The sequence below is a fragment of the Papio anubis genome, chromosome 6, assembly GCF_008728515.1.
Source record: "Papio anubis isolate 15944 chromosome 6, Panubis1.0, whole genome shotgun sequence".
NCBI lineage: Eukaryota > Metazoa > Chordata > Mammalia > Primates > Cercopithecidae > Papio > Papio anubis.
In genome coordinates this window covers 17,124,259-17,151,994 of record NC_044981.1, presented here as the reverse complement: position 1 = coordinate 17,151,994, position 27,736 = coordinate 17,124,259, and the positions used below count along the sequence as shown (strand labels likewise).

The 27,736-nt window shown below is 40.2% G+C and overlaps 1 protein-coding gene across 1 annotated transcript; it reads right to left on the bottom strand.

The window, feature by feature from the left end:
* STMND1 (stathmin domain containing 1) lies at positions 1–27,559 on the bottom strand. The gene is made up of 5 exons (XM_003897092.5): positions 27,109–27,559; positions 16,245–16,422; positions 10,632–10,783; positions 2,119–2,250; positions 1–1,070 (listed from the first exon to the last, which is right to left on the bottom strand). Exons 1-5 carry the CDS (start codon positions 27,187–27,189, stop codon positions 783–785), a joined length of 831 nt encoding a protein of 276 aa, XP_003897141.1. The 5' UTR covers positions 27,190–27,559; the 3' UTR covers positions 1–782.
* Between the last annotated feature and the right edge of the window lie 177 nt (positions 27,560–27,736).

Below are 27,736 nucleotides of genomic sequence, written 5' to 3'. Positions count from 1 at the left end.
GACCTGATAATTGATTGACTGTGAGTGGTAAGGAAGGGAAGAACCAAGGTATATTGACAATAAGATGAGAACCAGCAGCTTCTCAGCTCAGCATGTCTGCAGGGAAGACAGGCACTGGTAGCAGGCTGACTCCCAGTCTATCCCCACCCTCACAACTTCCTTCCTTCCACCCCTAGCCTCAACTGAAGTTCTTCTGTTTGCACAAGAAGAAAACTCCATTCTTTATATAATTCTGAGATTAGATATTGCTAACGTAAACTATATGGATAAAACTGTAATTCAACCAACTTCAAGACGTTGCTTTATTCCTTCACAACACGGAGAAAAAAATTTATAAAACCATAGACATACAGCATAAAAAACATACAAACCATTAAAATACTTAATACAAACCCATGCAATTTGTCTTAAAGGACCAGCAGAAGATGGACCCCGCCACAAGGCAGGAGTAAACAGGAAGGATTTCATTTGCCACGAACTTATTCATGTAAGCTGAAGGCACTTATAAATTAAAGACATCTCCATAATGTTTGAAGCCACACAAAGGAGAGTGCCAAATATCTATGCTGGTCAAGTCTCCCCCTCACTCATTTTTTTAAAGCTAGCATAGCTACTTAATTTACTCAACTGATCTTCAGCCTGTGCAACCCACATAATCATCCTTAAGCCCAAGGCAGAAATCCCAGTGGAATGAGGTCAGTCAGTCAAAGAATATGAGACATACTACAAATGTCACAAATGGGGAGAATGGATGCTTTCTTATGAAATTCACAAAAAATGGCTTAGTAGACTATGTCATCTTCTTGGTTGTACGACATGTCTGACTCCACGACCCCAAAACTTTCATCACTTTCGTTTCTATCAATCAAGGTTGCATCACTTTTACTCTTTTTCCTCTTCAATGGTTTTCCTTCCTGCAGGTCAGATGGTTCAAATCCAGCAGATCTCACCCTTTGAAGTCCTTTGGCAAATGCAACCTCAGCCCCACCTAGTTCAGCTGAATCTGAATGATTGGCTGAAGGCAAAAGTCGGTCACTCCGTAACCTTTTTCTTATTTCTTCTTCTTTGGTCTGAAATGCAGTATTAAAGAATGAAAAAGAGCCTGAATAACTTTCTACAAGTTGTGATTGATGTTGCTTGTATTGAACATTCATGGCTTCTCTATGTCATTATTCAGTCATATAACAAACATTTGTTGAGAAACTCTTGTTGAAGAAGGCAGACATGGGGCCTGCCCTCATGGAGCTTGGAGTCTGGTCCTTGCTCTCTGATAGGCCAATTAGAGAGCTGGGAAACAAAGGCTGTCAGACCCAGCTGTGAAGGCTGGGTCTGGCCAAGAGCACGTGGAGGGCTATGGGGGCCCTTGGTGAAAATGCAGTAGGAGTAATGCAGCCTGATGCTCTGCAGCGGTTTCTCTCAGTTTAACACCACACCTCAACCCTGCTTCTCCTCCTGCCCCCAGCCTCTATTGAAGTTTCTCTTTTTCCATATGAAGAATGCTCCATACTTCATTTAATTCCAAGAATTGGATGTTGCTTACTTAGGCTATACGGATGCAACTGTAATTTTCACCCAACCTGATTTATTCCTTTACAACAGAAAGGAAATTTTTAAGAAAAAAACCACTAAACATATAACATATAATAAAAAGCATAAAGATCATTAAAATCCTAGCTATAGGCCAGGCACAGTGGCTCATGTCTGTGATCCCAACACTTTGGGAGACCAAGGCAGGAGGATCATTTGAGGCCAGGAGTTTAAGACTAGACTGGGCTACATAACGAGACCCCATCTCTAAACAAAATTTTTTTTTTTTTTTAAATCAGCCTTATGTAGTGGTATGGGCCTGTAGTCCTAGCTACTCAGGAGGCTGAGACAGGGGTACCACTTGAGCCTAAAAGTTCAGGGTGGCAGTGAGCTCCAAGCATGCCACTGTACTCCAGTCTGGGCAACACAGTGAGACTTTGTCTCTTAAAAAAATTAGTAAAATAATAAAAAAAAATACTGATTATAGATCCATGCAATTTGTCTTAAAATTGCTCATAGGAGAGGTCTGGCATGAGATCATTTTAGCAGACAGCGAACTCCTCAAGCCTAGAGCATCTGAGAGCTCAGTACCTTCCTGCGCTCCTCAGCGGCCTCCATCTTCTCCTTGATGTCCTTCATTGTGAAATCCTTCACTTGCTTTCTGATCGTGAGTTTTTTCAGTCTGGCAGGTGGCTTTCTCAATGGCTTCTCAGTCGTGGTCAACTGGAATAAAAACGTTTTGTTTTTACGTGAAGAAACAATCATATTCACTGGCAGAGGAGAACGGCAAAAGAGAATAAACAATATAAAATGTACATTCTAGGCTGGGTGCAGTGGCTCATGCCTGTAATCCCAGCACTTTGGGAGGCTGAGGTGGGAAGCCTGCTTGAGCCCAGGAGTTCCAGGCCAGCCTGGGCAACATAGTGAAACCTCGTCTCTACAAAAATACAAAAAATTAGCCAGGTGTGGTGGTGTGTGCCTGCAGTCCCAGCTACTTGGGAGGCTGAGGGTGGAGGATTGCTTGAGCCCAGGAGCTGGAGGTTGCAGTGAGCCAAGATCACGCCACTGCACTCCAGGCTTGGCAACAGAGTGACACCCTGTCTCAAAATGAATAAATAAATAAATAAATGAATGAATGAATAAAGTCAATTCTAAAAATCTAACTTTTCAGGGGCAGATTTAAAAAACAACAATGTGAAAGTTGGTAACAACAGAATTATAATGATAAGATCTATTTGATGCCTTACAAGCACCAGGCTATTACAAAAAGGCCCTACGAATGCAGGTGTTCTTAGACTGCATAGAAGATGACCCCTTCGAAGGAAAAAGTCTTGAGAATGAAGATAAGATGAAAAGCAGTGGAGAATGGGGGTGAATTTGTAGTTCAAGGTGAAGAGTTCAACCTGATGATTTTATAATATTCCACACACTACAAGTTACTTTCATCTGGGGTAGAGATTAGTTCTCACTGCTTCTGGTTTTGTGGCAGAAAGAGATAATTAACGATTACTGAACAACAACTCTGTGCTGGGCTTTGCTGGAGGAACTTGACAAACATTTTCATGACAGCAAGGGAAAAAAATCTCACTTCATATGATCAACTACCCTTTTAACAGTGCAAAGTGGTAATAATGACTTTCTAATTATAATTTCTAGTTCCAAAGTAAGTAAAATTGTCATAAACTATTTATGAAGAAAGTTTCAATGTATATGTTTTTGTTTTAAAAATTGGTTTTAAGATAATATAGATGGATTATAAAAAATATAACTGATACATAAATCATCTCCTTATCCTCTATTTAACCACCTGGCCCCCAATCCTAGTCCTTAGCACGAATCTTTGTAAAGAGTTTAGTGTGTGTCTTCTCAGATATCTGCTCTGCACACATATATATACACATATAGATATGTTAAGGATATCTGTAATGTTAAACAAAACCTAAATGGAGTTATACTATACACACTGCTCTGCAATTCACTTTCTTCAATTAACTTAATACGGACATCTTTCTATATAAATATAGATTTATTACAACTGGGTGGGGGGTGGTTAACTCCAAGCCTGCATTACAAAATGAACTGAATATTGTTCTAGATAATTTCTCTAAAGACTTTTTTTTAAAGACAAAGGAGCTATTAATATTCATTGTAATTTCTAAAAGACTGTTTTTCCAGACTATAATGCTGTAGGTACCGACAAAATAAAACAAAGAGAGGCAGTTTAGCGCAGAGTAAAACAAGGTACCAGACCGAGACTTAGTCAGCCCTGGGTTTGAATCCTGGCTGGACTATTGAATGACTTTTTTTGTTTGTTTTTTTTTTTTTGAGACCGAGTCTCACCCTGTCACCCAGGCTGGAGTACATTGACACGATCTTGGCTCACTGCAACCTCCGCCTCCCAGGTTCAAGCGATTCTCCTGCCTTAGCCTTCCAAGTAGCTGGGGTTACAGGTGTGTGCCACCATGCCTGGTTAATTTTTGTATTTTTAGTAGAGACTGGGTTTCACCATGTTGGCCAGGCTGGTCTTGAACTCCTGACCTCAGATGTTCCACCTGCCTCAGCCACCCAAAGTGCTGGGATTACAGGCGTGAGCCACCATGCCCAGCGTGTGCATTGATTCTCTATGGTTCCATAAACTCTGCAATCTATGGTTTCCTCATTTGTAAAATAAGTTTAATAATACATATTTTGGGATTGGTTTTAAAAAAGAAAGAAAAGGATAAAGTAGCCACTCTGCAAATGATAGCTACTTTTCATTCAGTCAAAGCAGTGACTTTTTCCAAAGGCAGAACACAAACTCATAACCAGGACAAAGCGGACAGGGACCGAAGCACAGAGGGGAGGAAGCAGAGCCTGCAGCCCGGGGGGAGACCATCAGGGCAGCAGGAACGCCCAGCGCGTAGTGGAGACCCAGGCAGCTCTTCTCTTTGGACTCAATTTTCTCAACTGTGAAGCAGCAAGGGGGTGGAGGCCTATTAAGCTTTCTTTCAGCTCTAAAATCTATGATTCTTAGAAAGTCTTCTAAAGAAAAAACACGTATTGACGTTTTGGCTCCTTTAGACCCATCGGATGGTTTATGCGGTGCAAAGTTTTTCACTACTTGAAAACCGTGGAATGTTTGTCAAAGCAAGTTCCCTCTCCCATCATCATTTTGTATTATTTTTATGACAATTGGCTCTTGAGTTTCCTGCTGGCAAAAACCACCCGCTGAAAAGAGGGAAATACTTGCTTTGGTGGCTGAACTAGAGATACTGTGAAATCAGCAAGAAAATGATTTTTTAGGGATATTCATGCGTAGAAGGCTAAAAGAAAATTAAGTAGTAATCCAAGATCCACTAAAGAAATGCCAGATTAGGCTATACATACGAGCCTGAACCTTGACTAAAATTCTGAGATCAGGAGTTCTGAGAGAACTTGAATTTTTCCGTTTTGGTCACCTCTTCCCGTGACTTAATCCTACAATGATCCTCCCCATAGAGGAAGTTAATCCTACCTGTGCAAGCCATGTTCTTTCTTGAGTTCCACATTTTAGGTAAAAAAATAAAAATCATCTAGAAAGATATCTGTATCCTTTACAATTGAATTTTATGAAGTCAGAATTTATCAAATGTTGGCACTTAAAAATGTTAACAATGGACTGGGCACAGTGGCTCACACTATAATCCCAGCACTTTAGGAGGCTGAGGCAGGCGGATTGCTTGAGTTCAGGAATTCAAGACCAGCCTGGGCAATGTAGTCAGACCCTGTCTCTTTAAAAAAAAAAAATAAATAACAATGATCACCTTATGCTTAGAGAGGTGTTACCAGTGGAAACAACAACAAATTTGCCACAACAAAATCAACCTACAGAAGTTACCAGTTCAATTATTTTCTTAAAGAATACTTTTAGAGGACTGCCAAGTTCAAAATGCTACAATTAGATTAGAGTCCTGTTTCTAGCTACTAACTTGTATATTTTGCTTCTTACATACACTGTGCATTCCTCAGAGCTTTCTTAATTAACTATTGACCTACGGATGAACCTGTCTTCATTTTGTTCCCTTAAGGGAGTCTTGTGGATAGAACAGGCCAGTCCTGCAAAAGATCCTTCATTCTTGTTTTGTCACTGTTAGGCCTCCTGGGGAAGGTCACTCTGATCATTAGCTGGTGTTACTGAGTCCTAACTCAGTCAATTTCCTCCTCCTTAAAAACTCTCTGTGAGGTTCAACAAATAATGTTAGAGACTCTTATGCAATGTGAACAAACCCTCCAACTACACTTCAGGTTCCCAAGTACAGAAGTTGCACAGAGAAGGGAATAAACGTTACCAGACACAGAGGTCAGTAGTGAATTCACAGGGCCTCAGGTAGGGAGACCCATGATGTGCTAAGTGGCAGGGAGAAATGAATTTGGGATAAAAGACGAACTCAATAATACCTATGTGGATAAATGAGAGCCAATCACATTTCTCTAAGGAGGTCTATAGCAATCCATACACATATTGACAGGTGTACATAAAACCAATGTTTGTTTACAATATAGTCACTTAAGTCTCATTAGAATGTTTAAAAATACACTGAGAGATTCACTCAACAATCTGATACTTAGCTTCTTAATCTTATATTTCTTACATATCATTTTCACTCTTAATTTTTTTTTTTTTTTTTTTTTTTAAGAAATGGCATCTTACCCTGTTGCCCAGACTGGTCTTGAACACCTGGACTCAAGGGACACTCCCAGCTTAGCCTCCTAAAGCACTAGGATTACAAATGTGAGCCTAGCACATTTAATCCCCCCCCTTTTTTTTTTTAATTGGGTTTTTTGTTTGACAGGGTCTTGCTCTTTCACCCAGGCTGGAGTGCAGTGGTACAATCAAGGCTCATTGCAGCCTTGACCTTCTAGGCTCAAGTGATCCTCCAGCCTCAGCCTCCTAAGTAGCTGGAACTACAGGTGCACACCACCACGCCCAGCTAATTTTTTTTTTTTTTTTTTTAAGAGATGGGTTTTTACCATGTTGCCCAGGTGATCTCAAACTCCTGGGCTCAAGCCATCTGCCTGTCTTGGTCTCCCAAAGTGCTGGGATTACAGGCATGAGCCACCTAGCCCAGCCTGATTTTAACTCTTAAGTAAACATAAAATATTCTAGCATAAACATTCTTGAAAGATGGCTATCCAGAGAGTACTATGAAATTACTGTGGTGTTCACTAGCAAGCTTACAAATAAAATTAAGAAAAAAGACAAAGGGGGCTCTGTGGGGGACACAGATCCTCTCCTTACCTCTAGGGAGAGACTAGCTTATGGGGGATGCCCCTGCTTCGGAAGAGGGACCTTCATGAAGGTGAACCCTCAATTTTCAACATCCTTTATTCAATTTCACTCTAAATAACTCAGTGAAAGATAATGACCTGGCTAAGAAGCAGCCAGATCTAAGTCTGAAATGCCCTCGTATTTAAATACACTATTGTTCCACATAAGAAGTCTTATTTTTAAATTATTCTCCTTGGCTGCTTGGCTAGTTCAGTTGGTAGAGCATGAGACTCAAAGTATTTTCGCATTTATTCAATTTTCCCATAATATTTTATTTAAAAGAATGTTTTCCCCTAGAGCAATGAAGAAATAATATTTACATGTCTGTTAAGATTCACCACATTGTAGTAACTGCTGACATAATATCTTTTTATTGACTATCCCTTTTTTGTTTCCCTTGAATTCTTGTTTTGCTTTTAGCCAGTTTTATCAGTCTGGGTTTGAAAAACTTATTAAATATTAGATATTCAAAGTATTAATATTATTAATGATGAATATTATCTAATAATATTTCCATTCTTAATACAGTTCCCCTCTCAGTCCTTCAATATTCATTCTCATCTTTTTACATTGGCCTCATAACTCTTCCCAAAATATGCAAGACACCTGGTGTCTGACACACATATGTTCTCAGTTACCCCTGAACTGAAAGAAGTTTTATCTGTGACACAGAAACTGCATCTCTTTTATTTCCTTAGGCTTCCTGAGTATAATCTTAGTTCCTATTCCTGACATGGTATATTTTCAGGAATATTTCAGAATTCTCTTTCACAATGAATAGGGAATCAAGAATGATTTCAAATGCTTTAACCCTTTCCAGCTTTGGTAATGAATTTGGGAGCATTGTGTAGAGTTTTGGTGAAACTTCAGGGCAGTAGTTCTCAACCTGGGCTGCCCATGGGAATCGCCTGGAAGCTTTCAGAAGTGTGAAAGCAGGGCCACACGCCCAGGCTGTGTGGTAGGAAGTGGTACCTAGACACTGGGATGTCTGAAATATCCCCAGGTGACTCCAATGTACCGGCAGGTTAAGGACCACTGGATTAGGCGACAGAACAAGAGAGCTGTGTGTTACTGCCTGGTCTGTTGCAAGACTGGCTTATGCTGGGATATCTTGGCCTAATACCAAAGCCAAAAAAACAAAATTGTGCCATTCCTGAAAGCTGTTACATTTAAATCCTTTTGAGAACATTCCCAACAACCATTCTATGCCTATATAATATGAAAAATAGTCTTCATCTTTGGTTCACTTAATGATGCTATTAAAAGTCCAGCCCATAGTTATTACTTTTTTAAAGGTGCATCTCTTTCACAAGGTAGTTTATAGTAATTAACCTTGCAGGCTCCCTTGCGAAGTCCAAGTCAGAACTCATTCATCTCTGGCAATTGAATCACGGAGAACGTTTTAATGTGATTCCTACTGGCGTATGTATGTAGACATCGAAGTGTCTGTAGCATTTTCCTTAAGAAGACATTGTTTAGCTACTGAATGTTTCCACAATCTATCTGCCTCCTCTCAAACTTGCTTTCCTTTATCTTTTGACACACTTTCTTTTTTTCTGACCCCTACAGACTGACCTACAGCTAGAAAAAAATCTTTCCTCTCCCCTTTGATATTAAAAACCCATCCTTCTTCTAGTACTTTCAAAAAGATAAGGCACTCTAAAATGCCTTGTATCATGATAGCGTTGTGCAAATGTAAATTGTCATTATGTTGGCATTATCTTTTCCATTATATAATCCATTTTTACCTTCCTTTCCGCCCTCCCCCTACCCCCCGACATCCTCTTATTATTGGCAGCCTGATAATGTTATTCACAAGGTTTGGCAATCTCCTTTCCTTTCTCCCAAATACTTTCTCCAGGATTTATTTTCCTTTTTCAAAAGAAAATGCCACTTTGGCTTTTATTCATGAGTTCTCAACATTCCCCATACACAAAGAAGGAAATTAACTTTATTCAAACACTAAGTAACTCAGTCTAGGTGGCAAATTTGATTTAAATAATGAGTTTTTAATTCCTAATGGACTGTTTGCCCTACAACACAGGGACAGGCAACCATTAAGTAGCCTTTGGGTAATTTCTGATCTCTATTTCCACCATTTCCTTTTCTTCTTTTACTTTTTCATTCATTTTTTTCTCTGGCTTCTTTTCTTTTCTTTTCTTTTTTTCCTCTGGCTTCTTTTCACTGTTATTTATTTATTTATTTATTTTTTTCACTTTTTCTCTTCTGCCTGTACTTTAAGGACTACTCGGAGTGCCTGGGAGCATTGGCTTAAAAAAAAAAAAACCCAAACAAACAAGAAAACAAAACAAAATAACAGCAACAACTAAGTCTGCTATCTTCTTCACAGGTTTCCACAGAATTTATTTAAAAATTTAGAACTCAGTCAGAGCAGGGCGCAATGGCTCACACCTGTAATCCCAGCACTTTGGGAGGCCGAGGCGGGTGAATCACAATGTCAGGAGTTCGAGACCAGCCTGGCCAAGATGGCGAAACCCCATCTCTACTAAAAATACAAAAATTAGTCAGGCATGGTGGCGGGCACCTGTAATCCCAGTTTCCGGGGAGGCTGAGGAAGAAGAATCGCTTGAACCCAGTAGGCAGAGGTTGCAGTGAGCCAAGATCACACCACTGTACTCTAGCCTGGGTGACAAAGCAAGACTCCATCTCAAAAAAAAAAAAAAAAAAAAAAAAAAAATTTAGAACTCTAGACTTTAGCCAAGCTAGTTAAAATCAGAGTAAAAATATTATTCATGCTGAGGAAAAACTATGACAGATTAATCAGGATAAATTAACAAAGAAAAATAATAGTACAGCAATTTCTAGAATTCTATTTAATTCTTCATGTTTGATTTTGGGGTGTGCATATGGATAAATGTACAGCCATATTTGTTTTAGCTTTGGCATTTAGGCCTATTTATTTTCTCTTTTAAAGTTTTACTTTATTTTTAATGGACATGGAATTGTATATATTTATGGGGTACAGTATGATGTTTTGATACATGCGTAATGATCAAGTCAGGGTAATTAGCGTAGCCATCACCTCAAACACTTGTCGGGCCTATTTTCTTACTGAATAAATCAGATTCAGTTTTACATTTCTAATGCCCTGCACAATGCCTATTACATAGGTAGTGCTCAAGAAAAACATTTGAAAGAATGAAAGTATGTTATTCAGTGGGGCCTATTGTTTCTCAAATTTAGTAAAACCCAATATACATTTTACTGGATCAATTAATCATTAATAATTGGAGCAATTCCTGAGGATAGTGTATTAGTCTGTTCTCACATTGCTATAAGGAAATACCAGAGACTGGGTATTTTTCTTTATAAATTATGTTTATTTATAATAACTTTATAAAGAAAAGAGGTTTAATTGATTCACAGTTTTACATGGCTGGGAAGGCCTCAGGAAACTTACAATCATGGTGGAAGGAACCTTTTCACAAGGCGGTAGGAGAGAGAATGCATTCAAGCAGGGGAAATGCCAGACACTTATAAAACCATCAGATTTCGTGAGACTCACTCACTATCATGAGAACAGCATAAGGGAAACCACCTGCATGATTCAATCACCTCCACCTGGTTCCACCCTTGACACCTGAGGATTACAATTCAAGGTGAGATTTATTTGAGTGGGAGCACAGAACCAAACCATATGAGATGGTGTGTGGAGGTGTGGGGGGAATTTAAGGGACTTAAATAAATGCTGTTATCTGTATTGTAACTTGCATATGCTGGAAATAATGACTCATGATCCATCATATTCTATTGCTAATTTTAACTATAAGCTAATGTTAATTACAAAATTACTTGCCGTGACATCATATGATTCTCCATTTCTAAATACTTTGCTGTGGCTTTGTATAATTCCTTGAACAATTAGTTCCTCCAGGATATCTGATGACTTCTGTCGCTCTCGACTGTCTAGGGGTTGGGGTTTATTGATTAATCCATTGGTTACTAGATCTTCCAAAAAAGAGGAAAAGAAAAAAGAAAGCAAAATTTAAGAATCAAGGTTTTTTCAATCAAATGCTAAATGGATGCCTTACAAACCATGCTGCTTAATTAGATCTTAGCTTCAACACTTAATATATTTCTATTATAAGTCTTTGTAATCCTTCGAAGTTCAGATTCTTCATATTCTTACAGAGGATACACATCAACATAATATACTGTTTACTTAGCAGACCACATATTAAGATAACAAAAAGCCTTTCTGTGTGCTGCTGTGGACTGCCTTTTTGTGGTAACAACACTTACACACTTGGGTATGACGACGTTGGTTTGCTCGAGTAATTATGAAGCTAAACCACAGCTAAGAATCAGATATTCTTTTGGTGATTCTTTGAGTTGTGGTTTGGTTTCCACGCTTTGTATACAAAGGATAAACAGCGTGATGTTGCCAAGAGACTTCTAGTTCTGCAACCCTAAGTTTATAATTACGCCATCTGCTAAGTCTACATAAGTAAAAGTGTGCCTTTTTGAAAAGAGTCTTTGAACCAAATCAGAATTGGAGTTAGAGTGATATCAGCTAAATTTTTATTCATGATTCTAAATATAAGCACTGAAACAGTTTATGGGGGAGTCTTTATAAGCTGCACTAATGAGAGAGGCTCCCCCATCACAAATCATCCAATTACATAAACAAGCAAATAAGCAGCCACGGTTATGCCATCACATTATAAAACAAACGGCGCTGGCCTGTTGGGCCAAAGACAGTTTTGCTTTTCCTGTCTGTAACAGTGCAATAGGAAGTCCTGAGAAGTGAGCTATCTTCTATGCTGTCATCATCAGGAAGTCCTGATGTAACCAAGTCCATTCCATTTAGTGGATGGCATCTTCCCATAAAAAATTCTTTCTTTTTTTTCTTTTTGAGATTAAGTTTCACTCTTATCACTCAGGCTGGAGTGCAATGGCGAGATCTCAGCTCACTGCAACCTCCTCCTCCTGGGTTCAAGCGATTCTCTTGCCTCAGCCTCCCAAGTAGCTGGGACTACAGGTGTGTGCCACCATGCCTAATTTTTGTATTTTTAGTAGAGATGGGATTTCGCCATGTTGGACAGGCTGGTCTCAAACTCCTGACCTCAGGTGGTCTGCCCACCTCAGCCGCCTGAAGAGCTGGGATTACAGGCATGAGCCACCTTGCCTGGCGAAAATTTCTAATCTCAGTGGTTAGCAGTGACACCTTTCATGAATTTGTGCTGGGAAGATAGAAAACACACACACACACACACACACTCACACACACTAATCAGATGTCTCTCACTTCAGCATATTAACCTCTCCGGTATAAGAGATTTCTAGGATTGGCCACTGCAAGTAACTCCAACAGTTTTCCTCCTGTCAATATCTGTCCAGTGGTGTTTTTTCTACTCTTGCAAGTGTTTGAAATAGAGCTGCTTCTGATTTTAAAGTGCTCTGTACAGATTTTGGCACGGGGTAGTAAAACATGTCAGACGGGGAGGTCAACTAGAAACTTGAAACAATGGAGAAGATTTCAATGAAAAGGTCAGAAGTGAATCCCCTTCAAGGAATTGGAATGATTTTTTTGGTTAGAAGGTGGCCTTGTTTGGAAGGGTCAAAATAATAATAATGATCATTTACTGAGCACTTAGGCACCTGCACTATACTAAGTACTTGACACACTGTATGACATCAAATGTAAACATCAACTCAGAGTGCTATTATTATCCCTATTTTAGAAATAAACACTGATGTGAGAGAAGCTAATTAACTTACCATGGTGACACAGGTAGCATGTGTGTTACACAGGGCTAAATCTAAGTCTGCTTGGCTCCAACCTTCACTCTCTCAACTGTCCCAGTGTTCTCCCAAATACGTCATGTAAGCAGCTCCACTGTCAGTGGTTCATTTCTCTCCCAGGATGTTTCTAAAAGGAATGTCATGTTTGACATCTGTCGCTAACATAATAAAATCATTGTACCCATTGCGATCCATTCTTTTTGGAGTTCTCTAAAGAATTTGGCTTGATATTTACAGCAGCTAACTTATACAGAGATTCCTGGAATATGTCAGTCATTTCAACAATTTTCATGCTTTCTTGGGACATTGGAGAATATTGGAGATTGTTTAAAAACCATGTTGTGCTTCTTTTGATTATAAAAGTAATAGTTACTGTAGTAAACTTAGAAAATACAGAAACTAGTAAAAGATTTAAAAAAATGCCTATGCTTTCACCACCCAGAGATTACCATTGTTAATATACAAAATTTTATTTTTATAAGTTCGACATCATACTGAACATACAGTTTCATTTCTTATCTAGCTAATATTTATATAAGCATTTTCTGATGTCACTGGAAACTCTTCATAAGCATAAGTGTAAAAAGTGAAATTATACAAGAAAACACGGGTGAATTCATCTTTAACCTTGGTGTAGGGAAAGGCTTTCTAACTGTGACTCAAAATTCAAATTGAATTTTAAACATTTATAAATGTTACTAGATTAAAAATGACTTTTGCAAAACAAAACTCCCCATAAACATAACGAGTTGAGTATAGATATAATGTACCTCCTAATTTTATGTATTAAGAAAGACACAATATCATTTTTGGTATTCTTGCTAAAATTGTGTAACCCTGGCTCATGCCTGTAATCCCAGCACTTTGGGAGGCCAAGGCAGGTGGATCACTTGAGGTTAGGAGTTCAAGATAAGCCTGGCTAACATGGTGAAACTCTGTCTCTACTAAAAACAAACAAACAAACAAACAAAAAACCTGAGTGTGGTGGCGGGCACCTGTAATCCCAGCTAGTTGACAGGCTGAGGCAGACAGAATTGCTTGAATCTGGGAGGCGGAGGTTGCAGTGAGCTGAACTCCAGCCTGGGTGACAGAACGAGACTCTGTCTCCAAAAAAAAAAAAAAAAAAAAAAATGCGTAACCCAAATCCAATCAGGAGGAAAGCTCAAACAAACCCAAATTGATAAACATTCTGCAAAATAAATGTTTTATACTTTTCAAATATATCAAGTTCATAAAAGACTAAGAAAAACTGAGGAGTTGTTCAGATTAAAAAAGACTAAAGACCATAGATGACTAAATTAAAAATGTGATCCTGGATTAGATAGATCCTGCATCAGAAATTCATTTATAAAGAATAGTTGTGAGACAATTGACCAAATTTGAATATGATCTATAGATGAGATAACAGTACTACATCAGAGGTAATTTCCTGGCTGGGCGTGGTGGCTCATGCCTGTAATCCCAGCACTCGGAGAGGCCGAAGCGGGCAGATCACCTGAGGTCAGGAGTTTGAGACCAGACTGACCAATCTGATGAAACCTCATCTCTACTAAAAATACAAAAATTAGCCAGGCATGGTGGCGGGCGCCTGTAATCTCAGCTACTCGGGAGGCTGAGGCAGGAGAATCGCTTGAACCTGGGAGGCGGAGGTTGCAGTGAGCTGAGATCGCGTCATTGCCCTCCAGCCTGGGCAACAAGAGCAAAACTCTGTCTCTTAAAAAAAAAAAAAAAGAAGGGTAATTTTCCAATTTTGATCCTTGTACAGAGATTATGCAAAGAGTGTCCTCGTTTTTAGGAAATACGCAGCGGAGTATGTGAAAGCAAAGTGTCATTATGTCTAACTTATTAACAGAAAAAAATCTACTTGTATAAGGGGGATACAATAATGCAATGTGGCAGAAGGTTAACATTTGGGGAATCTCAGTGAAAGAATATAGGTGTTCTTTGTTTTTTGTACCTTTTCTTGACTCTGAAAATATACGAAATAAATATTTTAAAAAAGGAAACACTTGGGGAATGTTAGTGTTAAACTTGATGGTCTTGAGAAATATACTCTGCAGGGCCAGGTGCAGTGACTCATGCCTGTAATCCCAACACTTTGGGAGGCTGAGGGGCGTGTGTATCACTTGAGGTCAGGAGTTCGAGACCAGCCTGGCCAACATGGTGAAACCCCGTCTCTACTAAAAATACAAAAATTAGCCAGGCGTGATGGCGTATGCCTGTAATCCCAGCTACTCAGAAGGCTGAGGCAGGAGTACTGCTTGAACCTGGGAGGTGGAAGTTGCAGTGAGCTGAGATTGCACCACTGCACTCCAGCCCGGGTAACAGAGCAAGACTCTGTCTCAAAAAGAGAAGTATACTCTGCAGATTTGAAGAGCAGAGACACAACGAGGAGGATGGCAAGGGCTGAGACAGAGAGAGGAAACTGGGCAGAGGACAAATAGGAAGTTCAGGGTACTAGGTCCTACTCACTCTGTGGTAAGATGCTTCCTGAGGACTCCTTGATGCTGCATTTTAGAAACATCTGCTTTGGTGGCTGACTTCCTCCCTAGCTGTTCTCTCTCAACACCTTTCTGCTTACCTGTCACCCTCTTCATGCCATCTTTAACATTGTACATACACCTGGCAGCACTGACTGTCCTGGGTCACCAGGTCCCTGTGTGCCTGACACTCTGCAGTCTGTGACCAACATTGATATTTAGCATTCATGTTGCTGTCTAGAGGGAAGTTGCATCAACAAAATTATTGGAAAGAAAAAAGATGTATTTGTCAACCTAACACATAGAAGGGAGGGAGAGGCCGTTCCTGTGCTGCATTCCTCAACCTCCTAGTCATTCTAAGAGGTCACGCTGACTACATCAGAACAGCAAGGGGAGGGCGAATAGAAAATCTGTGATAACCTGAGTGTGCCAGGAAAGTTCAAGAAATAGAATCGCATGTATGAACCCATCTGTTTTCCAATCCCAACTTGTACCTAGAGAAGAAACAACAGTGGTGGGGAGCAAAAGTCTTACCCCCTGAAATAAAAAGAGTACTTTTCCTTGAGGGCTGTGAAGTTCAATATGTTTCAAAGGCTGACCAAATATAAATAAGATGACTTAAATTGACACCAGGCAGTAATTCATGTTGAGGGAAAACACAACACAGGAAAACCCACAAATAGTTTCTAAATAGCACAAGTCAGTCATAACTACCTCTTTCACATTTCTGAAAGATTCTTTTGTTGTATATTTGCTGATACTTTGGATGCGGAAAGACAGGGAAAACAGTTTATTGTAGGTTTTATTTATTTGTGTAAACGTAGAACTTTCCCTTGGAAAGAAATTATCATCGTGGGAGTTTAAATTCCTTGGAACTGTGCAAGTCCCATTCCTAAAGTCTGGCCTTAACTCCCAATAAAGCCTCTTAGTTTATTTATTTATTTATTTTTAAAAGATGGTCTTAATTACTTCATCGACAAGAAGATTAATGCTTAGCATTATTGACTCACGTAATGAAGGCCTAAGGCTAAATTCTAATGTTTCAGAGATAAAAACATTGCCATTTAACATACTTCATGGCCCAGAAAGCAATGATAAAAGGACCACCAAGTAAACCTTGTAGACGTATTTAGAGAAACAGTATTTTGTGAAGGTCTACATGAATGGGGGCAGAGGGAGGTTACCTGAATTTCCTCGTCTGTTTCTTTCACTAGGAGATGGAGAATTTTCTGAAATGGTTCCAGGTAAGCTTCCCATCTGGACTTGTTCTAGGCCTTCTGCAGGGTCCACAGTATTCTTGGTCAGAGCAGCTTCCATCTGGGGGCTGCAGTTTTCCCCACTATGAGGCACACCGACATCAGCCTGTGAAAAGGGAACAGCTTTGTTAGAATCAAGATTTCTCGGTAAATAAAAACAATGTTGCAGGGTCTGCTTTGTGACTATTTAGCCAGCTAGTATCTGTAGTGGGCTGTATAGTACCCAGAAAGCCATAGATCAGGGGTCCCCAGCCCCCCGGGCCACATACCTGTACTGGTCCGTGGCCTGTTAGGAACCGGACTGCAGAGCAGGAGGTGAGGAGTGGGCTAGCCAGCGAAGCTTCATCTTTATTTACAGCTGCTCCTCATCACTCACATTACCCCAGAGCTCTGCCTCCTGTCAGATCAGCAGTGGCATTACATTCTCATAGGAGCACAAACCCTATTGTGAACTGCACATGTGAGGGATCTAGGTTGCGTACTCCTTTTAAGAATCTAATGAGGCCGGGCGCGGTGGCTCATGCCTGTTATCCCAGCACTTTGCGAGGCCGAGGCGGGCGGATCACCTGAGGTCAGGAGTTTGAGACCAGCCTGCCCAACATGGTGAAATCCTGTCTCTACTAAAAATACAAAAAAATTAGCCAGGGCATGGTGGCGGGCACCTGTAATCTGAGCTACTAGGGAGGCTTAGGCAGGAGAATTGCTTGAACCCAGGAGGCGGAGGTTGCAGTGAGCCGAGATTACACCACTGCACTCCAGTTTGGGCCACAAGAGTGAAACTCTGTCTCAAAAAAAAAAAGAGTCTAATGCCTTATAATCTGTCACTGTTTTCCATTACCCCCAGATGGGACTGTCTAGTTGCAGGAAGACAAGCTCAAGGCTCCCACTAATTCTACATTATGGTGAGTTGTATAATTATTTCATTATATATTACAATGTAATAATAATAGAAATAAAATATACAATAGATGTAATGCCGTTGAGTCGTCCTGAAACTATCCCCCCAACCCTAGTCCATGGAAAACTGTCTTCCACAAAACTGGTCCCTGGTGTCAAAAAGGTTGGCAACTACTGTTTTAAGCCACTAAACTTGTGTGAATTGGCTATAGCAGCAATAGAAAACGAATATAGTATCTCATAGGCATCTACCAGGTAAAAGCTACTATGCTGAGCATTCTGGAGGATACCAAGATAGACAAGTTCAGCCTTGAGTGTGAGAGTAGAGGTACTACGGTATTAAAACAATTTATAATAATGAAGCTATATTGTTTTTTCTGATAAAAAAGTAATACAGACTGGATGTGGTGGCTCATGCCTGTAACCCCAGCACTTTGGGAGGTGGGGGAGGGAGGATCACTGGAGCCCAGGAGTTCGAGACCAGCCTGGGTGAGATGGGGAAACCCCATCTCAAAAAAAAAAAAAAAAAAAAGTGATGCTGACTTAGATTTATTGTAAAAAATAATTAAATAATATAAAAGAGAATTGCAATGGTTAGTTTTATGTGTCAACTGGGCTAGGCTATAGTAGCCAGTTATTCTGTCAAACACAAATCTTAGTGGTACTGTAAATGTAGTTTGTAGATGTGGTTAATACATGTAATCAATTGACTGTAAGTAAAGGAGATTACCCTTGATAATCTGGGTAGGTCTCATCCAGTCAATTGAAAGGCTTCAAGAGTAGAACTGAGGTCTTCCTGAGGAAGAAGAAATCTGCCTGTGAAATGTAGCTTCAACTCCAGCCTGTTCTTTTCAACTGCCTGCCCTATCCTATGGATTTTGATTTTCCTAGCCAGCCTTCATGACTGTATCAGCCAGTTCCTTACAATTTACCTATCTACCTGTCTATCTATCTGTCTATCCTACTGGTTCTTTCCCTCTGGTAGAACTTTGACTGATAGAGAAACACAGTAGAAAGTAATAATATCTTCTAGAGAGAAGCACTACTAACATTTTAGTATATCATTGCCCAGATGTATTTGCTCACATAACCTTTAAAAATACATTGGAACTGGCCAATAAGCACACGAGAAGATGTTCAACATTATTAATCAGTAGGGGAATGCAAATCAAAACCACAGTGAGATACCCCTTCATATCCCCTAGGATAACTATAATGAAAATGACACATAATAACAAGTGTTGGTGAGGATGTGGAGAAATTGGAACCCTCATATATTGCTGGGCAAATGTGAAATGGTGCAGCACTTTAGAAAACACTTTGAGAGCTCTTCACAAAGTGAAACATAGAGTTACCATGTGACCCAGAAATTTCACCCCTAAGTATGTACCCAAGCAAAATAAAAACATCTGTTCTTGCAAAAACTTGCACACAAATATTCACAATTATTATTTATAATACCCCAAAAGTGGAAACAACTTAAGTATCCATCAGCTGATGAATGTATAAATAAAATGCAGTACAGTCATCCAAAGGAATATTATTCGGCAAGAAAAAGAAATTAAACACTGACATATGTTTCAACATAGATGACACTTGGAAATATTATGCTAAGTGAAAAAAGCCAATCACAAAGGCCATTCATATTGAGAATAGGCAAATTTATAGAAACAGAAAATAGATTTATTGATTGCCTGTGCGGGAGGAATGAGGATTGACTATTAATGGGTAGTCATTTCTTTGCGGAGGGCAAAATGTTCTAAAATTAGATTGTGGTAATGGCTGTTAATTGTACATTTTAAATGGATGCTATGGTTTGAATGTGTCCCTTTCAAATTCAGGTGTTACCAATGTGATAATATTAAGAGGTGGGACCTTCAAGAGCTGATTAGGCCATGTGGGATCCTCCCTCATTAAGGGGATTAAGGTGTTATAAAGAGAAGCTTCACACAGATTTAGTTAACTTGCTCTGCTTTTCTGCCATGTGAGGACACAGAAGGGCAGCCCTCACCAGACAATCAAACCTTCCATTGCCTTGATCTTGGACTTCCTATAAAAAGAAATTTCTATTTTTTATAATTTACCCAGTCCACAGTATTCTGTTATAGCAGCACAAACAGACTAAGAGAGGAGGTGAATCATGTGAATTACATTTTAATAAAGCTGTTTTAAAAATAAAATGAAAAGAATTATATATTAAACGATATTATATTTCTGTAACCTGCTCAACAATATGTAAGAAACATTTACCTATATCAACATACATAGGCCTACCTCATTCTATTTAGTGATAAGGAGTAGCTACTTATCTGACGATGGCATTGGAGCTCATTATGTAACTATGCCACAATGTATTTAGCCAAGTCCTACTGAAGGACATGTAGGTGTTTCTAACTTTTCAATAATATAAACTGTGTTGGAATAATACATGTGAATATACATCACTGTGAACCCATGAACCCATCCAATCATTCCATGAGAATAAATTCCTGGATGTGGATATGTTGGGTCTAAGGATATGCACATTTTATATTAATAGATGTTTCCAGAAGGTTCTCCATAAATACTGCACTAATTTATAATCCCACCTTCTCCTTTCCAGGGTGTCTGTTCCTTCAAACCACAGTTCCATTGCTTGTAAATAGGTCAAAACAAAGCACAAAAACGGTCTCTCGGTGATTTAGTAAAAATCATTGATGACAAAATGCTGGTCCATGTTATATTTTTCACAGTTCCACAGCAAAATAAGAACAATGTAATGAGTTTTTCACAAAGCTGAATTAATTCAATTTAAAGAACTGTCATTTATTTTTAGAGTAAGTAAATTTTAAATGTCAATGTGTTCAGAAAGACTTTTATCGTATCTCCCTTGACTACCATGTCTTCTCTCTCCAGCTGCTGGCCCTCTTTCATTGCAAGTTTCCCACTTCTCATTTCAATGGATGTTATCAACGTCTTCTCCATCTAAGACACACATACCAGAGGAAGTCTCCTCAGTGTCTCCAGAAGCGATAAGAACACAAAGAACACGTGCATCTTCCACTCGGTAATGTCTTCCTAGGATTCTTTTAATTTCTTTTTTTTTTCTTTTTCTTTTTTTTTTTTCAGACAGCGTCTTGTTCTATCACCCAGACTTGAGTGCAGTGGTGTGATCTCAGCTCTACTAAAAATACAAAAAAAACCTAGCCGGACAAGGTGGCAGGTGCCTGTAGTCCCAGCTACTCGGGAGGCTAAGGCAGGAGAATGGCGTAAACCTGGGAGGTGGAGCCTGCAGTGAGCCAAGATTGCACCACTGCACTCCAGCTTGGGCGACAGAGCAAGACTCCATCTCAAAAAAAAAAAAAAAGAAAAATGAATTAAAAATAAGGCCTTGTCATGAAACTTTTGGTAAAAATGAATTAAAAATAAGGCCTTGTCATGAAACTTTTGGTACTTTCACAGTAAAAGTCAGACAAATTTTAAAAAAATATACAAGCATGTTTAACCACTTTCTGGAATTACTCTAACATTTGAAGTTCCTCAGAGGCTAAGTAGAAATCGCAGTGGCTAGGTTATGGTGGTGTCTGTCACGATCAGGTTTTCATAATTCAGTTAGGGATTCTTGCATGCTTGTAGCGGGACTTACATAGCTCCTTATCACTGTGTTTACCCAGCTAAACCAATATCAGTTCCTTGTGTTGAGGGTTAATTATTTCTGTGTCTCAGGGCTACATAGGAAATAATGAAAAACCAACCAAACAAACAAGAAAGTAATCGAAAACTTAGTGGACATGAGATTGGAATTGGCACAAGGAGAAAGCCTAAAAGCAATGATGTGCTTTTCTCTGTCTCCGTCTATCTGTCCTTCTTCATGGACAGTTACTGCCCATCCTGTCCCTGTAGAGTAAGCAGAACCAAGAAAGGAGCCTTTACATACAACATATTACATGTAACATATGTGCATATGTTATATATATGTGTGTTATATATGTATATAAAACATATAACAAAAGAAAAGGGGATTGGGAGCCCGAGGCAGGCAGATCACCTGAGGTCAGGAGTTCGAGACTAGCCTGGCCAACGTGGCAAAACCCCATCTCCAATAAAAACACAAAAATTAGCTGAGTGTGACTGTAGGTACCTGTAATCCCAGCCACTCAGGAAGCTGAGGCAGGAGAATCACTTGAACTCGAGAGGCGGAGGTTGTGGTGAGCCGAGATTGCACCACTGCACTCCAGTCTGGGGCACAGCGAGACTCCATCTCCATCTCGAGAAAAATAAAAAAAAGAAAAGAAAAGAAAAGAAAAGAAAAGAAAAGAAAGGAGACCCTATCTGATGCTCACAGTTCATGCTAAAGGTAAAGATGCACATCATGTAAGTCATGTTGAACACTGTTTTCCTTCTTTCCAAATAAACTACTAAAAGCCAGTATCTGCGGTGACAGTAAGACAAGTATTTTCACAAGTTTATTTTGGTTTGCAGATCCATCATTTTTTGATCCTAGAGAAGCACTGAGTTACAAACAGGGTCTAGTTTTGTTATTTAACATTTCCAAGTGGAGACTCTTGGAAGACTCTTGGACTTTTTCCAAATGGAAAAATTTAATGATTTAACAATAGTAACAACAACAACAACAACAATAGCAAAATGCCTACACTGGAATTGAGAGCGAATCTGAGTATTTTCAGTCTAAACGATGGCTTTTCACAAAGACTTTCTGTACATTACAACTTGGCATAGATTTAAATACCACAACCTCAGTGACCTCACAATTGTGTTATCAAAGCTACTATAACTACTTGGATTTGGAATCCAGGCCTTAGCAAGGATCTCTACCCATCTGTTCTTATTTAGAGACAGTCTGCCTTTGAGCTCTGCTGGTGACCAAAACCTAAATTGTAGCAGACAAAACACAGTCTTTTATCACGAAACAACATAAACCAGTCTTCAGTTTCCAGAGCAGAAATTTAAGGTTCTTCTCTTTTGAAAACTCAGAATGTCTTTCAAATATCTTACCCATGTGTAACACATTCTGGAAATTTTAACCCAATTTCATAATGAGTGTAGACTTGAGAACAGACATAGTTTAAAGACCAGACATATTTATAAGTTAATTAGATCTATGTCTCTCAGGGATATAGCAGTGTTCGTATTCTACACATACATGAAGAATTTATATTTTCACACCAATAAGAAGTATACCTACATTAAGCCTTGGCAACATGGCGAAACTCATCTCTACAAAACATCAAAAATTAGCCAGGTGTGGTGGCTCATGCTTGTATTCCCAGCTACTCAGCAGGCTGAGGTGAGAGGATCTCTTGAGCCAGGGGAGACTGAGGCTACAGAGAGCCGTGATTGCACCACTGCACTTCAACTTGGGTGACACAGTGAGACCCTGTCTCAGAAGAAGAAGAAAGAAGGAAGAAGGAAGAAAAAGAAAAGAAGTGTATCTGCATTATTATACAGGTAGTGATACTTGGGGAGGGGATGGGATGGTGAGTGGAATGCTCTATTTTTTCCTTGGGGGTACAGATTCAATGTGTTTCTACATTTTATGAACTTTATTTTATACCTCAGTATCTTGGGGATAACATTTTTTTAAATCAATTTTAGGTAGAATTAAAAAGTTGTGAATTATAAGCTAACAGCTATGCACAGAAATCATCAGCATTCCAAATAAGGTACTGCTTTAACTATGGACAGGTGTTTTTTTGTTTGTTTGTTTGTTGTGTGTTTTTGTTTATTTGTTTTTTGGTATGGATGTACTACATTTATTCTATAGCTCTTGGGAAACATATTTACCAAACAGCTTGAAGGGAATAATTTGTCAAGGCACCCTGGAGTTAAAACCTTCTTAAGTCAAATTGTTGGCAGATGCATTTTGTGAATATATTTGTCTATAGACATATAGGAAGAATTTCTTCAAAATTTGATTTTTTTCTAGTTTACCTCTAATAAATGTAATTATAAATAGCAACTATACAAAGAACATTCAGAAATATGATTGCTTAAAAAGTTATATTTTAAGAAGTAATTTACTCCCCTTTACTGACAATCAACTAGAATTTTCTTATCACGTATTTGGAAAAAACTGTGCAGGGTCCTTGGAGACCAGCTCTTCCAATCCAGCCTCTCCTCTCTTATAACAGGCAAGGAATTTTGGGTTATTCTTATAGATGAATAACATTTCTCCAACTAGGAAGTTTTCCATGCTTTTTCTTATTATTATGCATTATTTTATTACTGTATCTTCTCACCACTTTAGACTAAAGTAAAAGTGAAGGGGAAGTCTATATATAGGTTTCAAGAAATTTGACTTAGAATATTTTAAAGTGGTGTTACTAAGAAACATAAATATTTCATGCAAGCAAACATGTTCATTTCATTTTAAAGACACTGCTGAACTACTGCACCCTAAGCCTTACGCATTTATGAAAGCTGTGGAAGAAATTATTATCATTCCAATAGCTATAGAGTGTTTAATTAATGATAATCATACCTTTCCCAGATCAGATTTCCAAAGTCAAGTGCTTGGGGCTAGGAAAGAAGGTATATGCATGAACTGACTCTCATTCTATTTTCAGATTATTTTAAAATTGAATTTCCTCCTTGCAGACTGTCATTAGTCTAGTTATGCTACTAAGAGACAAGAAGACATTAAGGAATCTTGGAACCAGGAGGGACATGCATTCCCTCAAGAAATATTCATTAGTGCCTGATCAGTATCAGGCAATGTAGTAAGAATTGGAGATACAGCGATTAAAAAACAGTGCCTGTCCTCAAGGATGTAACTGCACAGGATGAAAGGCAAATACAGAAGCAAATAAATACAATAAAATGCTTTGAAATATGATAGTAGAAGGTATAAGATCAACCCTACCAGCATGGTGGCAGAGGTTGGGGATGAGAGGTCGTGAAGAGCTTCAGGAGGAGTGACCTTGAGTGTCTTGTAAAATGGGTACACATTTATCATGTGACCCAGGAGAGGGAGAAGGAAAAGTCTGGAAGGAGAGGAAACAGTAGGTGCAAAGTCATGGAGCTAGGGACAGAATGGGCCTGGGGAACAAGTCCTAAGGTTTGTCTACGGTGTGAGTGTGGGGAGAGACAAGACTAGAGGAGTTAGCAGAAGTCAGCTCCAGGATGGGCCAAGACAGCATGTGAAGTAAGGATTTAGGTTTATTTTCCTTTCCCTCTTCCTTTCCCTTTCCCTTCCCCTTTCCCTTTCCCTTCCTCTTCCTCTTCCTTTTCCTTTCCTTTCCTTTTCAGATGGAGTTTTGCTCTTGTTGCCCAGGCTGGAGTGCAGTGCCATGATCTCAGCTCACCCTGCAATCTCCGCCTCCCCGGTTCCAGCTATTCTCCTGCCTCAGCCCCCCGAATAGGTGGGATTACAGGCATGTGCCATCACGCCTGGCTAATTTTGTATTTTTAGTAGAGACGGGGTTTCTCCATCTTGGTCAGGCTGGTCTCAATCTCCTGACCTCAGGTGATCCACCCGCCTCAGCCTCCCAAAGTGCTGGGATTACAAGCGTGAGCCACCGCATCCGACCAGGATTTTATTTTATAATAATAATTGAAACAACTTATATCATGCACTTATTCCGAGTCAGCATTAGTATGAGCACTTTATGTATATTGAGTTTATTTAACCCTCACAACAACTCTACAAAATAAGTACAGTCATCCCCAGCATTAGTGGGGGATTGGTTCCAGGACCTCCCTCGGATACCAAAACCCATGGATGTTCAAGTCCTTTATAGAAAATGGTGTAGTATTTGCATATAATCCATGCACATCCTTCCGTATACTTTAAATCACCTGTAGATTATTCATAAATACCTAAAACAATGTTAATGCTATGTAAATAGTAGTTGTACTGTATGTTTAAGGCATAATAACAAGGCCAGCAAAATAAATAAAAAATAAAAGAAAGATTTTTGTATGAAAAAGGGGACAAGAACAATGGATTGGCACTTTTAAGTGACATTAATGTATTTGTAGAAAATGGGAGAAAAAAGTATTTCTACATATTAGTCCAAAGTGATCATGAGTTCACCAGGCCAATAGGAGAGGGTAACAGGGAGGGTATCCCAGGAAGAGGGAATGGCACAGGTAAAGGCATAGAGGTGTGAGAAGCCTGGAAGCACTGAGCCCTGAGATTCATTTGGTTTAGCAGACCCAAGAGCCCATGAGTGACAGGTACTGGCAGAAGAGAAGAGAAGAGGATGACATTAGAGGGATAGGATAGATTATAAACTAAAGGGTTTTGCACACCAAGGGAAATTTTTCCCTTGGCAAGATAGGTGGCAGTGTGGAGGAGAAACTTGTTAGGATCCTGGCAGGAGAGGCAGAAAGACCCCATAAAAGGTAATGGGTCTCAGCAGGGTGTGGTGGGTTACAGGTGTAACCTCAGCACTTTGGGAGGCTGAGGCGGGTGGATCACGAGCTCAGGAGTTCAAGACCAGCCTGACCAACATGGAGAAACTCTGTCTGTAATAAAAAATACAAAAATTAGCCGGGCATGGTGGTGCACACCTGTCATCCCAACTACTTAGGAGGCTGAGGCAGGAGAATTGCTTGAACCTGGGAGGCGGAGGTTTCAGTGAGCTGAGATGGCGCCATTGCACTCCAGCCTGGGTGACAGAGCAAGACTCCGTCTCAAAAAAAAAAAAAAAAAAAAAAAGAAAAAAGAAAAAGTAATGGGTCCCTATACACAGACAGTGGCAGTTTCAGGATGGAAAGCAGAAAACAATATTAAGATGGGTGGCCATTTGGGCACAGGCTTTCCCCAGGACACCAGGTACTAAGTCTGGAGTCAGCCTTCACTAGATTCTGGTTTGCTTGTTTCAAAATGTACTCCAAGAACCCAACAGATGTGCCCTACATGAAGTAGGTGCTGTAACTGGCACTTAATAGTGTCTTGCACAGTGCCTGCTGAGACCAAGTGTGTGCTCTTTGAACAGTAGCTCCAAAAATGACCCTTTGGAAAGGTAGCTATAAGTCCCAGTTTGCTGGGCTTCAGCCAGAGTCTTTGGGAAAATGTATTAATAGGGTTCCCTTTCACTCTTAAAAGCATAATTTTGATGACAAATTATATGGTAGCCTTATCTTTGGGTGTATCCCCTGCGAAGTGGACCTCTGAGGGTTGCTAGTGCTGTCTGTGGAATCTGGAGGGTGGTAAGGATGCAAAGAAATCATGGACCTCATTTCTGCCTCAACCAACTCATCCCTTTAGGTCTTGCTCTGGAAAAAATTCCCCATAATGTCTCCAGAATTACAGGGCATGCAACTTTGAGGAATTAGGGAAAAGAGTATTGGAACGAAACTCTTGAAAACTAAATTCTACCTTTGCTGTGCCCCCAAATTAGCTGTGCAGCCTTGGGCAAGTTGCCTGTCTCTCTGGGCCTCATGATCCTCATCTATGAATCGAGAGGACGCAGCCAGATAGGTTCTGAGATCTCTCCCAGCTTTAAGAAACGACCAAAGGGCCTATTTTCCAGAAGCCAATAATATATGGCAGCTCCTAGGGACTCCAACCTTCTCTCGAGAATCACGGTCAACCCTCGCTCTGTGCAGAACACACTGCTCATCCCGTTATTCCGTGCCTCTACCCTGGGGTGTGACCGCCTTCGCAATCTCTTTAAACTCCAAAGGCTCTCAAAATTGATCCTATAGCCATATATCTGTATCTATACTTTCTATCGATATAGATAGATATATTTTGATATTTATCCATCTATCTGTCTAGTCCTGGTTAAGACAGCAGTTAAACACCGGCTCCCACCTGTTAACTAGGCTAGCTGTGGACCTCGACCCACCCTGCTCCAGCCAACTGTTGTCGCCCCCAAGCGTGGGAATCGCGAGACCTCCCAGCCAAAAGGCTTTATGTCTGTCTGTCTGTTTATTTATTTATTACCTTGACTCCCTCTTTCCTAACCTTCTCGGGTGCGGGGACACGTCGCCGGTCTTCAGTAGGCTGGGAAGGTCCGCAGCCCATGCTGCGCGCGCGCGCGCTCCTCCTCCACGGGCTTGGCTGCTGTGCGCCCCCGCGATCGTTCCCTACCGCGCCCAGGCGCCGGTGGTCCCGCGCTCCTGCGCCCTGCGCCCCTACCCCTGCGCTCGGGCGCCACGCGCCTCTCCCACTTGCCGCGCTTAAACCCCGGGCAGGACGCACTGGGTTTCTGGGCAGTTGCCAGGAATGGTTGCCACAATAAATTACGTCATGCAGACCTGGGACCTGGGCGGCGACGGGACTCTGGTAACTGAAAACTAGAAGGTTGGAGGCGTCTAAATCACAGCTAGGATGCAAATGGCAGCCCTAACCAGAGCGAGGGGCCAGGGGAAGGCCCGCTGCCCGGCTGCGTTACTTTGAAAAGTACCAGAGTCGCAAGCATCTTGCGGGAACCTCTTATTTTTCCTCTTTGTAAAACACGGTGTGTGTGTGACATGCCCCTACCCCTGGTGCCTGGACCACACCCTTGTTTTTAGATACTGTCTGAACTGTGTAGAAGGCGATCGTGTGGAATGCGAGGCAGGTGTCCAGT